The sequence below is a fragment of the Hemicordylus capensis genome, chromosome 5, assembly GCF_027244095.1.
Source record: "Hemicordylus capensis ecotype Gifberg chromosome 5, rHemCap1.1.pri, whole genome shotgun sequence".
Taxonomy (NCBI): Eukaryota; Metazoa; Chordata; class Lepidosauria; order Squamata; family Cordylidae; genus Hemicordylus; species Hemicordylus capensis.
Genome location: NC_069661.1, coordinates 17,474,790 through 17,489,191, shown reverse-complemented (window position 1 = coordinate 17,489,191; position 14,402 = coordinate 17,474,790). Strand labels below are relative to the sequence as shown.

General features: G+C 47.0%; 1 protein-coding gene across 2 annotated transcripts in view; it reads left to right on the top strand.

The window, feature by feature from the left end:
* The window catches only part of PRKG2 (protein kinase cGMP-dependent 2), a 96,786-nt gene that overhangs the window by 61,978 nt on the left and 20,406 nt on the right, over positions 1-14,402 (top strand). For both annotated transcript variants that reach the window (XM_053251223.1, XM_053251222.1), the window contains exons 8-10: positions 985-1,079; positions 6,942-7,010; positions 11,775-11,873. In XM_053251223.1, coding sequence (XP_053107198.1) covers positions 985-1,079; positions 6,942-7,010; positions 11,775-11,873 — 263 coding nt within the window. The remainder of the gene's footprint in view (positions 1-984; positions 1,080-6,941; positions 7,011-11,774; positions 11,874-14,402) is intronic.

Sequence of the window (14,402 nt, the reverse complement as noted above, 5' to 3'; positions counted from 1 at the left end):
TGAAATTTTGATTAGAATCCGAATCCAATTGCCCTTTTAAAGGTGTGATTTGATTCAAATCACCCAGATCCAAGTCGAATTGATTCAAATTTGAACTAATTTGCACATCCCTAGTATAGTGCATGCTTCCACTTCAAGGCTCTACCACCTCATGTGTAGATCCAGCCTTTTAAAATGTTTGTTATGGTCTTCAGCCTTGCAACACCATGTGGGATGGGTCATTTCTCATCAGTTAATTTTGAGATGTTCTTCATCAGACCTGATATGTAGAGAGAACTGAATCCTTTCACTTTGCAGATTACAACTCAAATGTTTCCTTTCTGTTCAGTGTTTTTAAACATTAAACTGATTTTAGGGTAGAGATAAATATATTATAGTGCTATACATGTTTACTCAGAACTAAGTCTTGGTGTGTTTATCGGGGCTTACTCCAAGGGTAAGTGTGCATGGAATTGTAGTCAGTGGCTGACATCCTGACTAAATTACTCAGTAGTATTACTTGGGAGTTACTCTAAATACTACAGGGCTACTACATTTCAGTAGGACTTCTAGTAAATTTAATCAGGATTTCAGCCAGTGGGTTGAGAGGGCAGGTGTGATATAGTGGTTAAAGTGTTGAGCAGGGATTCAAATCTGCATTCAACTATGCTCATTGGGATACCTTGAACTACTCAGTATCTCTCTGCCTAACCTACCTCACAGGGTTGTTGTGAGGATAAGGGTATCCCATATATGCTGCCATGAGGCCCTTGGAAGAAGGGCAGGATATATGTGTGAGTAGCCATAAAAAAAACCTGTCATATTTGTTTTAATCACCTCACCTGATTAAAATCTATGATTCACTTATACAACCTGGTGGCTGTTATTGAGGAACTGTGTGGATGGACTTTACTATATGAGTGATAAATGGGGTGGGGCTGGGACATTTATTAGCTTTCATTGTGTCTATGCTTGGCAAGTAACTGAGTGCCATCTGTTTCCTAGGTTAAAGTTACCCAGACAGCAGAAGGCCATACACAGCCGCAGCTGATTAAAACTTTGCAGAAGGGAGACTATTTTGGGGAAAGGGCCCTGATCAGGTTAGTTCGGTATTGATACTGATTCACAGTTGCTTCCAGAGTGAACATCAGGGGGAATTCAGGAGTGGTACAGGGATTGGGAATGTGGGACATAGACATGATTTGTGAGGAATTGCTCGACTCAAGGGTTTTCTAACTTGGGAGCGCCTGAGTTAGGCAGTTCTCCCAGCTAATACTATCCCACCGGTTCTGATGCGGTGAGATCTCTGTTGCCCTTACATAAGAAAGGCTCCGTGCACAGAGGCCTTCTACATATGCAGGAGTGCTTGGTCACAGCTGCCACCTCTTATTAGTTCATAATGTGAAGCACTTTTCTCTGGCAGCTGGATTATTAATTAATGTTTTCGGTGGATGCTCTGACAAAAGGGAATTTGTAGCAACCGTTCAACAAACTTGTGAAAAAAATGGTTCTTGGCCTCTAAAAATGAGGGGGCGAGACAAAGTGGGCTGGGTGAGGGGAGGAATTTGTTGAAGCTCTTCTCACAATCAGTGAGAAGAGCTGTAAGGGAGTTTGTGGGGAGAGTGGGCTTAGCCCGCTCTCCCAACAGACAATCAGAAGGAAGCCCTGGGTGGCTGGATTGGCCACCCATAGGACTGCTGGCTCCATCACGGAGCCGGCGGGGGCTGTGGGGATTGGGGGCCGCGCGGCCCCCAGAAGTTCCAGTATGCCTTGCGCAAGTGCGCAGGGCATCCTGGAGAGACCCCTGAGCCTGGCAGGCTGCTTGCAGCCTCCAAGTTGGTGGTCTACTTGTGTGTCGCCGCGCGCTGTGGCAACACGCGAGCAAAAAGATGAGGTTAACGGAGCTCCTCAAAAGGGGAGGGGTATTTAGGGCGGCTCCTGTTGTAGCACACGATCGCTCCAAAGCGGGCTAGGTTCCCTCAGCCCGCTTTTGGGCAATCATGAGAATTGCCTCCTTGACTTGTTCCGCCTCTTCAGACACTTCTGAGGTTGAGAGCCAATTCAGACATTCTGACCACTGACTCATCATCTGCACAAATGCTAGGCTGAGTGGCCTGCCATTGGATACACATACTCAAGAAAGCCCAAACTCCAGCTACTATGGATGAAGCATTTTAGGGGTGTGGAAAACCCCAATTACAGAAGCTTCTGTTGGCACATCTGTGATGACCCTCTTCTGACACGACAATGCTGACATGAACAGACCATTCACATATGCCTCTGTTTGCACAAATGAGCCTGCTTGAACCCGCTCTTAGGCACAAAACAACTTGGTGAATCATTCACTGGCGCACACATTGCAACAAAGCATGATTTGTCATTATGAGGATGAAGAGAGCTAAGCCTCCAGCTTGATCGCTCCCTCCAAAGGGGAGATAACTGAAAGCATCCACTCACTTTTGAACAAACTGCATTTCTCTGTTATGTGTCCTCATGTTTGCTGGGGAGTGTCTGTAGCTCAGTGGTGGAGGCCATGCCTTGCATGTGGAAGATCACTGGTTCATCTCCAGGTAGCACTTGTAAAGATCTGTCTGAAACCCTGGAGAGCCTATTAAGCCAGACGGACCAATCATCTAATGCTTGATCTTAGAAAACTGCCTTGGAGGCTATTCACATGAGCATGCAAAACCAGGCTAAGGGAGTCCAGACCGGTTTTGCATGCTCGTGTGAACCGCTGGGGTTGCGCCCAATCCTGGTGGCTACACGGTGACAAATGGCACCGATGCAGCCTCCTTCTAAAATGAGGTTAAGGGAGTGAGAGTGCTCCTTTAACCTCATTTTTTTGATCGTATGTCTGCTGTGGTTGCTTGCACCCATGGTGGGCACACTAGGGAGGGGGGGTCTGGAGGGCAGGGTGCTGTGTGGCGGTACTTCCCTGCATCCGACACCTGGAGGCAAGCCACAGGTGAGCCGTCGCTCTTCTGGGTGGGCGATCCACAGCAGCTCCTGAAACCAAAGAGGCTGTTCTCACCACCAGCCTAACCCAGCCTGATCCTTTGCACTTTTGTGTTGCATTGTGGGATATCTGTAGTCAGGAACAAGAAGTTCCAGCCCCGGATCCTTCCACCCAGCTCTATGCCAAATGGAGCTCCATGAGCATGGAGCAGGGCTGCCCATGTGGGTGTGCGGGAGGCGCGCTAAAGACTGATGGTTTGCTTGTCTGGCATGAAGGTAGGTTAAGAGTAGCATCCCCCTGCACCTTCCCAGCCACCCTTGGCGATCATGAGAATCACCTCCCAGTTTGATACTGGTTTGCTAGCTGTAGTTAGAACAACCCACAGTTCCGTTCTACGAGTTTGGATGCAATGGGGAACTGTGATTTGTTCAAAAGTGGAAGCTTTCTATTGTCTCCCCTTGCATGTGAGGCAGAGAGGAAAGAGAGTGCCCAAGACTCAACCCTTTTTGGCTCTGTTCATTCCCACGACAACAAATCATAGTTTGGTGATGCAGCCAGGGAATTTAGGCTGAATTAAAATTCCTCTTTCAAGACAGTGACTGCCATGGTGGTCACTATGAAGTGATCTATATGGCATGTGATCTACGGTATGTATGTTAGCAATAAGGCCGTATAAGGCAGTTTTACTGAATCAGACCATGAAGCTATTCCCACGACCAGCTAAAACCTGGCTAAGGGAGCCCAGCCCGGTTTGGGCTAGTCGTGTGCTGCAATGGGAGCCACGCATCTCCCAGCAGCCAGCTCTCTTAAAATCCACCGCCCGCCCGCCCCGGTTAAACGAGGTTAGCGAGCATGTGCTCCGCTGACCCCCACTTTCAGGATTGTGTGTCACCGCGGCACTGCTGCATGCCGTGGTGACTCATGAGTAGACCCCCCCCCCAGGGAGGCTGCAACAAGCCTCCTGGCATCGAGGCGCTCCCCAGCATGCCCCTGCACTCACGTGGAGCATGCTGGGACTTCTGGGGGGCAGGAAGCACCCGATCCCCACAGCCCCAATGGGCTCCGTGACGGAGCCAGTAATCATGTGGGCGGCTGATCCAGCATGAGCCATCCGGAATCAGCTGCCTGCTCATGTGCGGGGAGAGTGGGTCAAGCCCGCTCTCCCTACAAACCCCCTGCAGTCTCTCCACACTGCTCGTTTGGAGAGCCTTAATTGCTGTCTCTGTCTATGCTCTCGAGTGTTTCAAGTAGGTATTTGGAGATACCAGGGATTAAACTTGGGACCTTCTGCATAAAAACATAAGAACAGCCCTGCTGGATCAGGCCCAAGAATACCCATCTAGTCCAGCATCCTGTTTCGCACAGTGGCCCACCAGATGCCGCTGGAAGCCACAGGCAGGAGTTGAGGGCGTGCCCTCTCTTCCTGCTGTTACTTCCCTGCAACTGGTACTCAGAGGCATCCTGCCTTTGAGGCTGGAGGTGGCCCACAGCCCTCCGACTGGTAGCCATTGATAGACCTCTCCTCCATGAAATTATCCAAACCCCTCTTAAAGCCATCCAGGTTGTTGGCTGTCACCATATCCTGTGGCAGAGAGTTCTACAAGTAGATCACGCATTGTGTGAAAAAGTACTTCTGTTTGTTGGTCCTAGACCTAGACCATGTGAAGCAGATGCTCTACCACTGAGTTTACAGCCACAGTCAGGGGCCCATGTTAAGACTGCAACTCCAACTCTGCATGATCTTGTTTATTCTGAACTCCTGAATTAGCACTTCCAGGCCTACCCGTATATCTGGGAGATGTTAGAGCTGTGGTTCTCAACCTTGGGTCCCCAGCTGTCAGACTACAACTCCCTTCATCCTTGGGTGTCGTCGTCCCCTGACATCTGAGGACCCAAGGTTGGGAACCCCTGCTTTAGAACAGTCAGACAACCAGTTGCCAGTTATATATATATATCCCTGTAATGGGATAGCCACAACAATCACTGCCTCTAGATGGCCATTTGATGGGCAGTTTATATGTTCAGCAGAATCAATTGGTTTAGCTTTATGTGGGCCACTACAACATAAAGAACGTTCAGCATGTAGAAAAGTAATATGTTAAAGGAAAAGTTCACCTTCATGTCCGCCTAGTTCAAATATGCATCCTCTACCACCTAATGGCACAGCAGGGAAATGCTTGTCTAACAAGTAGAAGGTTGCCAGTTCGAATCTCTGCTGCTACTACATCGGGCAGCCGCGATATAGGAAGATGCTGAAAGGCATCATCTCATACTGCGTGGGAGGAGGCAATGGTAAACCCCTCCTGTATTCTACCAAAGACAACCTCGGGGCTCTGTGGGCGCCAGGAGTCGAAATCAACTTGATGGCACATTTTACTTTACCTTACCTACTGCCTGAAGTGGTATAATCCAGGAAAAGCATTATATTACCTAGTTCTCTTGTTTATTCCTGAATCCATTTGTAGACTGTTAAATCAACCTTTCCAAATATGTATTTATACAAACACAGAAAATTATACATGGATAAAAACACACAGAAGCAGCAATAAAACAATCATGTAAAGGCCTGGATAAAAAGCCAAGATTTGACCAGCTTTCTAAAAACTGTGATGGAGCCCGAGGAGCGAATGGCCACTGGGAGAGCATTCCAAAGCCTGGGGGCAGCAACAGAGAAGGCCCTGTCCCGCGTGCATGACAACCGAGCCTCCCTCATTGTCGGCACCCGGAGCAGAGCCCCCTCAAATGACCTTGTCAAGCGTGCAGAAACCCTTGGGAGCAGGCGGTCCCTCAGGTATCCCGAGCCCAAACCATTAAGGGCTTTAAAGGTCAAAAACAGCACCTTGAATTGGACCCGGAAACACACCGGGCAGCTCCAGACAGAACCCTCGCTGCTGCATTTTGTACAAGCTGCAGTTTCCGGATATTCTTCAAGGGCAGCCCCACATAGAGCGCATTGCAGTAATCCAGTCATGACGTGACTAAGGCATGGGTAACTGTGGCCAGATCTACCTTCTTGAGAAAGGGATTCAGCTGGTGCACTAGCCGAAGCCGTGCAAAGGCACCCCTGGCCACCACCTCCACCTGAGCTTCCAAAAGCAGAGCCGGGTCCAGTAGTACCCCCAAGCTGCGTACTTGCTCCTTCAAGGGGAATGCAACCCTATCCAGAACCGGTAAAATCTCCTCATCCAGATTGGCTCTCCTACTGACCAACATTACCTCCTTCTTGTCTGGATTCAATTTCAGTTTATTAGCCCACATCCAACCCATCACGGCCTCCAGGCCCTGATTCAGGACATCCACTGCCTCCCTAGGATCAGGTGACAAGGAGAGATAGAGCTGAGTGTCACCCGCATATTGCTGACAACTCAGTCCAAGTCCCCAGATGACCTTTCCCAGTGGATTCATGTAGGTGTTAAACAGCATGGGGGACAAAATCGAACCCTGCGGGACCCCACAGGCCAATGGCCATGGGGCCGTTTTATAACCATGCTTCCACAGCCTCCTCACATGGTGGGTGTTCTGTCCTTAACATGGAAAACACACATCATGATGATGACTTGAGGGTTCTGGTGATAACTCCAGACTTTTGTCAAAGCAATTTCCTCCAGCACATGATAAACATTTAAACGTAGGTTTTTGTTGCACAGTTTATGAATTCCGTTTTTGCAACCTTTTCCTGACTTCTAAGCCATTGGATGAAATTGAAAGGACTTTAGGTATGTTTAAGACCTGAGACCAATGGGATTTAAACTTCATCTGATTGCTTAAATCTCATTGGTTTCAGCAGTATTTAAGCATTCTTTTCATGTGTGTGTATATTTCTGGATTGTGTCCCTTGTGATTTAGTTTAGTAATCTTTTACTGACAGGAAACCAGTTGCACACAAGTAGTCATTGGATATATCACATTTTAATATTCATATCTATGTCAAAGCAATTTTGTTAGAGTAATACTTTGAAAGATGAGTTGATATATTAATATGTTTTTGATGTGTTTCTCTTTTCAGTGATGATGTCAGGTCTGCTAATATAATTGCAGATGAAAATGACGTGGAGTGTCTTGTTATTGACAGAGAGTAAGTAGCATCCCTATAATTTTGCTGTCTCCTTTCCCACAGTTTTTCAGACGCATTCATACTATATATCAGCAGTAACATGTCCTCTTGCACTCCCTAAACCTTTCTTTTCCTGCTTAAATAGTGAAGTTCTTTCTACAGTTTGCAGGTTCAAAGGATATTTGAGAGATGGTGTAGTATGGTGGCAAAGAGATGGAACTTTAAATCAGGACTTTCCAGGTTTGAATCTTGCCTTGGCTATAAACTCACTAGATCTTTAGGCAAGTCCTTCCTTTTCAGCCTCAGCTACAATAATGGGGTGATGATACTTTACAGGGTTGTAGTTAATGCAAAATGTTAATTAATGTGAAATAATTAATGATAATTAATTATAAATGATAATTAATGCAAAATGTTTCGAACACTCAAAAGCATTGTACGAATCATAGATTTTTAGGGTAGGTTTGCATGACACATCAGAAGCCGAACTGTCAGTTCCCAGAGCTTGGCAGTGAGCCTGACTTCCAAGATTGGTCATGTTGTCCAAACCCACCACTATTGGCATGTTTCACCCTATTGTAACCAGCCTCAAATTTTGGATGGATAGATGGATAGATAGATATTACTTTATCTCTGCTGCCACCAGTGATATGATGATGCTTCTGTAACTTGTGGTTTCTTTAGCCTGATAACAAGGCTTTGCAAACATGAGGGTTTGTTACAGAAATCACTCAGTCAGATGTGTTTTAAAACAAAACAAGAAAAATATTTGTTTAAAGATGTTATCTGAAGTTGGTTGGTTTCACTACTGATTAGTAGGGCTGAAATCTTGCTTGGTTACAAAGTTGATGATTTTAACTTAATTATAGTTTGAATTAATCTGTGGAATTCTCTGCCACAGGATGTGGTGATGGCCACTAGCTTGGGTGGCTTTAAATAGGGCTTGAACAAATTCATGGAGGACAGGTCTGTCAATGGCTACTAATGTTCTGCTGTTGAGTCAGTATCGACCCCTGGTGACCACAGAGCCCTGTGGTTGTCTTTGGTAAAATAGAGGAGGGGTTTACCATTGCCATCTCCTGCACAGTATGATATGCTGCCTTTCAACATCTTCCTATATCGCTGCTGCCCGATATAGGTGTTTCTAATAGTCTGGGAAATATACCAGCGGGGATATGAACCGGCAACCTCTTGCTCCCTAGGCAAGTTACATCCCCACTGCACCATTAAGTGGCTATCAGTGGCTACTAGTCTGGTGGTTATAGGCCACCTCCACCTCAGAGGCAAGATCCTACGTTTGTCATAGAGTTCTGTGGCTAGAGGGGCCAAGCATAGGAAAGCTGTTGCTGTACTGAGGGCTGCCTCTCTACTGTGAGTACCATGCATTATGGGATGCTTCCCTCAATCCTTGGAGGACACAGCTCTGTTTTTTAAGAATGGATCCCGTGGCTGCCCACATCATGTGTGCAGAGCCAAATGGAGACTGATATTCTTTGGGGTCAGGGTAGGGGGCTCTTCCCTCCCACAGAACGCCCCCAGATGATCATGTGAACGAGTTCATTGAGTTATTCCATCTTAAGTGAGACCTTAATTTATTAATGAATATGCCACCTGAATCCAAAGGCTCTAGGGGTGGTTCACAAAAATGGAAGCCAAATAAAACCAACTATTAAAACAACATTACATACCAGCACTGTAGTAGTAGAAAAGTGTGCAAATCTAACCTTCCATTAATATGTTCAACTGTATAACAGAGTGACTGACATCCAGACTAACAAGGTGTGCATACAGCAGAGGAAGCTTACATGCAGTGTGTTGTGTTCCAGATGAAAGTAGCAGGGTACTTGTGGTGGGGCGGATTTTCCCTTCCCTCTGAAATACTTAGTGCAATCCGAAAATACATCCCTGAGGGTCATGCAGTCCTCAGGGACATATTTTTGGGTGGCACAGGGTGCTTTGGAAGGAAGGGGAGATCAGTGAAAATTGCACCCGCACACACCCCATGTGAGCACTCATGCTGCTTTAGTCTAGAATGCAGGATGTGCTGCAGATGCACTTTGCTAATCTGGGTACCAGCTAGTATATATATTTTATTATACAGGTTTATATTTCACCTTTTCTGCAATATTCATCACAAGGTGGCTTACTAAGAATAAGATACCCTAAATAAGTAGCCCTTACTGAATCTAAGACAATTTAAAACACGTACTTCTTGTCAGTCTGTATCAATAATAAATTAAGGGGAAAATGCTTTCCAGTGTTCACTCAGCATTTATTCATAGCCTAGCAAGATAAGAAACCTTTTTAATTATTATTAAGGGTTTATCTTGGGCCACATTGTGCTGCTGCCTTTACTTCTTGTGCCCACTAAGAGGAATACACTGTTAGTTTCTTCTCCTCTGTAGGCCAGTTCTGACCACTGATAGGTGTACTGCTCCATATCTTGTTTTAGGGAGGGTACTATAAATAAGTTAAAGAAATCTATTCTTTCCAATTGATAACATTATGTGCAGTGTTAGTAGGGCAGCAGAGAGCAGTGTGGCTACAAAACTACTATCTTGGAGCTCAGACCAGAGTATTGCTAAGCAGGCAAATGTGCATAGAGGGAGTGAGGAGAGTGATATTCACTGCTCTCTCCTTCCTTCAAAAGGACTTTTTGGCTTTAGAAAGCTATCCCTTAGGGCTGCATATGTCCCTGAGGGCTGCATGAGCCTCTTGGACATATATTTCTGAAGCCAAAAAGCCATTTTAGAGGGAGTTGAGGGCAGTGATCTCCCTCTGCACATGTTTGCCTGCTCAGCAAAGCTCTGGACTGAGGTCCAAGACAGCAATTTTGTAGCAACGTTGCTCTCCACTAACACAGTGCAGAATGTGAGCCATTGCATTTATATGGCTGAGATTAGGCTGGAGCCAGGCCAAGGAGAGCTTTGGTGACGTGGGCATTTCATCACTATTTACAACCTGATGGCAGGTAGAGAGTAAGCTTTGCTATGATTTTTGTGGATAGAACCTTACCCAGAGAGCAGGCAGGGTTCATGAACGCGCCTCTGGGGCATTTTTTAAGGTAAATGGAGCCGGTGCTCCGTGCCACTGAGCAGCCCCCGCGGCAGGGAATCGCCTCCACCACTCACCTGGCTGCTGGCGGGGGCTCACGTTCACGAAGCGCGCCTGCCAGAGAGGGAGGCCCAGCCTGGTTTCTGCTGCGCGTGAGAACCTCAGGAAGCTGGTGGTGGCAGGCCCTCCAAGGTAGCCCGCCGCTTAACCCAGGTTTGGGGCATGAGCACGGCCAAACACTGAGTTAAATGATTGTGTGTCAAGCAGTCGATTGGGGGGAAGTAATGCACCACACACTCACGTGGTATATTATTTGGGCTCGGGGAGGGGGCCGGGGGCCACATGTGTGGTGCCTCCCTGCACCTGGGCCCTGGAGCAGCCGGGCGAGGCGTGGGCAGACCTCAGGAGAGCCGCTGCTCATCTGGGCGGGTGAACTGCCAACCTGAGGTAGGGTGAGAGGTCATCTGCAGGGAGGGTCGGGAAAACCCACTCTCCCCACAGACCCGCCCGCAGCCCTTCACGTGGGTCGTGTGAAGAGCTTCAGAGTTGGCATCACAAAGGTTTGCATCGTTGGGCAGCTGCTGAGCACCATTGCTGATCCCTGAGAACCCCTCTGTCTGTGCTCGTATAGCTTTTGGATATTGGTGGAGCAACTCTTAGGACCCACCAAGATAAGGAGGAACCCATAGAGGTCATTCTTGTGAGAGTTCCCAGAAAACCTGGAGCTGGCCCTGACTTTCCCACTTGTTCACACCTAACTGAGTGGTTAGAGAATACACTTGGCATTAGAGAAACCTCAAGCGACCTTCTTTTGTGCTGTTCTGAGGCAGTTCTCATCCATGTGCAAATAACTGTATTGTGCTGGGAGTAAGAGGGAAAACATACCTTTTTATGTTCTAAAAGGACTTGGGGGGGGGCATTTTTGCCAACAGCAGCAAAAAAAGGCCCAGTGGAGTCACAGTGTAAAAACTAGTTGTCCAAACTGTGAGTGCACTGGGGAAAACAGCCATTCATGTGATTAAGCTAATGACTTAATTATGATATGTATTTCCAACTCCATAAATATACTTCTGAGACACCTGGATTATTCCAAAAGAAAAGAGCATTGTGTTCTCATTTGGAATCTGTTAGCAGCGTCCTAGGTTTTAATTGCTTCTAAATGGCATACTATGAGGGCCAAATGCATTGAGGTTCCATCTTAACAGAAGATGTGGGAGCCCAGTATGGATCAGGCCTGTGGCACAGGGAGGAGGCTAACCTTTCCCCTGCTGCAGTGTGGTCCTGATGGGGCAAATGTGTCGCTATCGTTTTGCAGTCACAGACCAGGAGCAAAAACAGCTTGTTTTGCCAAGCCCATTTGCCCCTTCAACACACTTGATGTTCTGCATTCAGCTTGGTGAATCACAAGTTGAATTGCTCTTTTGTAGAGCAACAATTACCTATAATCTTATTCAAGCTCTGAGAGATGGTTGCATTCTACAGTGAGTTACAATACTGCAGCCTCATAATACGATTGTCCGTTGAAGCTTTAGTGTTCCAGAGGGCTAGACTGCAGTGTCCTGAAATGTACCCTGGTTGGTTTTCTTTTTATAGTTCACAATATATCCAGCTAATAAAGTTCAATGGAAAACAAAGATTGTTCAGTGATATGCTTTAACTGGGAAAACAACAATTCTGTAAAACGTTGTTTCTAGCAATTTACTAGGCTAGCTTATTCTTTTGTCTCTGCAGAACCTTCAATCAGACCGTGGGGACGTTTGAAGAACTCCAGGCATATCTGGTGGGTTATGTGGCTACTCTGGCACGTGATGATGAAAAGAGACATGCTCAGTAAGTCTTCCACCTGTTCCTTAAAACTGCATGGAGGGGGGGGGGGCGGTAAGATCTTTAACATTGTATAATAACTCAGCTGGATGCTTTGTCCAGTCCAGGAAGAGGCCATGTGGACATGATCTGCTGTTAGCACTATGGGTTCTGTTTTGTTTTGTTTTTACAGCTGCCCCTCAGCCCAGTGGTGTAGCGATGCTGGAGGAAGCCAGCATCTATTGGGGGGGGGGGGGGCAGCCTTCACCCTCCACTGGCCTCTGCTCACCAGCTCCATTTGCCCACTGCTGGCCTCCACTTGTTGCGGTGCCCAACTTGCTCCCCTTTGCCGGCATTACGCTGTATTGTGGCTGGCCAAGGGAACCAAGCTGGCTGTGATGACAGTGGGTAGCAGGGTCCATGGAGCTCAGTGGCAGGTGAGTGGAGAGGTCCTGCAGTGGAGGTGGCAAATGGCAGGGCCTGTTGCAGCCCCTTCAGCACCCCACCTCCTGCCCCCCCACCCCCGTGACATGCATGCAGAGCGCATGTGTGCTCAGTGATAAATCCACCCCTCCGCCCCAGCCTCAGCCACTGGAACACAAGCAGTAAAGACGCCATTTCCAGATATTGAGAGCAGGCTCATAATCTGAGCAGATTAAAAAGATGTAGACGTCTCTGGTTTTTTTCTTGCAAGTGACCAAATTTTGCGTTTTCAGTCAAAAGCTTCGAGCCACATTCATGTTATGCACGTCAAGAGGTGGATTCCAATCTTGCAAGCATTTGGTGTATCTCAGATTTAGCTACCCTCTGAGAGAGATATACAGATTACAATACTGAGCTATTTTGTTTGGACATATGCTGTCTCCCTTTCCTGTCAGCTGCTTTCCAGCAGTGTCGTTCAGCAATGACATGTTGCAGTGTTTTAACTGTGTTGCCACAACATACAGCACCACTGTGAGGATCACTTGGCAGCTTCTTGGGCTTCCAACATATTGGCAGCGATCCAGAGTCCTCCCCCGACCAGAGCTTCCCATTCTGTTCTCTGCATGAATGCTGCTTCCCACTCTGCATTTCCCATAGAAGACGATAGGACATTCCTGTGTGCAGGGATCAAAGATTTTTCCCAGGAGCACCTGCATGCAGTTTTAGCCAGCCCCACCCTGGTCTTCACTGACTGAATCCCTGTTTTGACATCATGTTTAACGCTCATCTGATGAGTATACAGTATACCTCACACATTATGTTGAACACAGGTACAGCAGTATACTTCATATTTGTACTATGCATTTGAGGGACCTGTACCCAGAATCACTTTTAAAGAGAATGCAGGTGCCGTCATGCACAAAAACAGATGTACAAGTGTACAGGCATGTGTGCTTGTACAATGTAATGTCTCAGTAGGGCTGCAGCTTGAGAACATAAGAACAGCCCTGCTGGCTCAGGCCCAAGGACCATCTAGTCCAGCATCCTGTTTCACACAGTGGCCCACCAGATGCCGCTGGAAGCCTACAGGCAGGAGTTGAGGGCATGCCCTCTCTCCTGCTATGACTCCCCTGCAACTAATACTCAGAGGCATCCTGCCTTTGAGGCTGAAAGTGGCCTTTAGCCCTCCAACTAGTAGCCAATGATAGACCTCTCCTCCATGAAGTTATCCAAACCCCTCTTAAAGCCATCCAGGCTGTTGGCAGTCACCACATCTCGTGGCAGAGAATTCCACAAGTCGATGATGCGTTGTATGAAAATGTACTTCTATTTGTTGGTCCTAGCTTTCCTGGCAATCAAGTTCATGGGATGACCCCTGGTTTTAGTGTTATGTGAGAAGGAGAAGAATTTCTCTCTATCTACTTTCTCCACACCTTGCATGATTTTGTAGACCTCTATCATGTCTCCCCGCATTTGTCTTTTTCCTAAACTAAAAAGCCCCAGGTGTTGTAGCCTTGCCTCACAAAAAAGGTGCTCTAGCCCCCTGATCATCTTGGTTGCCCACTTCTGCACCTTTTCCAGTTCTACAGTGTCCTTTTTTAGATGTGGTGACCAGAATTGTACGCAGTACTCCAGGTGTGGCCCCATAGTTCTGTATAAGGGCATTATATTATTAGCTATTTTATTTTCAATCCCCTTCCTAATGACCCCTAGCATGGAATTGGCCTTTTTCACAGCTGCCACACATTGAGTCGACACTTTCAATGAGCTGTCTACCACGACCCCAAGATCCCTCTCCTAGTCATTCACTGACAGCTCAGATCCTATCAGCATATACTTGAAGCTGGAGTTTTTCGTCCCAATGTGCATCACTTTACACTTGCCAACACTGAACTGCATTTGCCACTTTGTCGCCCACTCACCTACTTGACATTGCTTTACACAACTATTGGTGTGTCTCCAATTATGATGCTTTCTTCGGTAAGGACTTGGTAAGATATATTGTTAGTCACAGATAGATCCCACTTGGATACACTATCTGCTACTAGCACTGTGCTTTGTTGGCTGCCAGTTGGAACCACAGAACAATGAGTATCCATCATGGCAGTAGTGGATGATGCTGTGCCTTGTCAG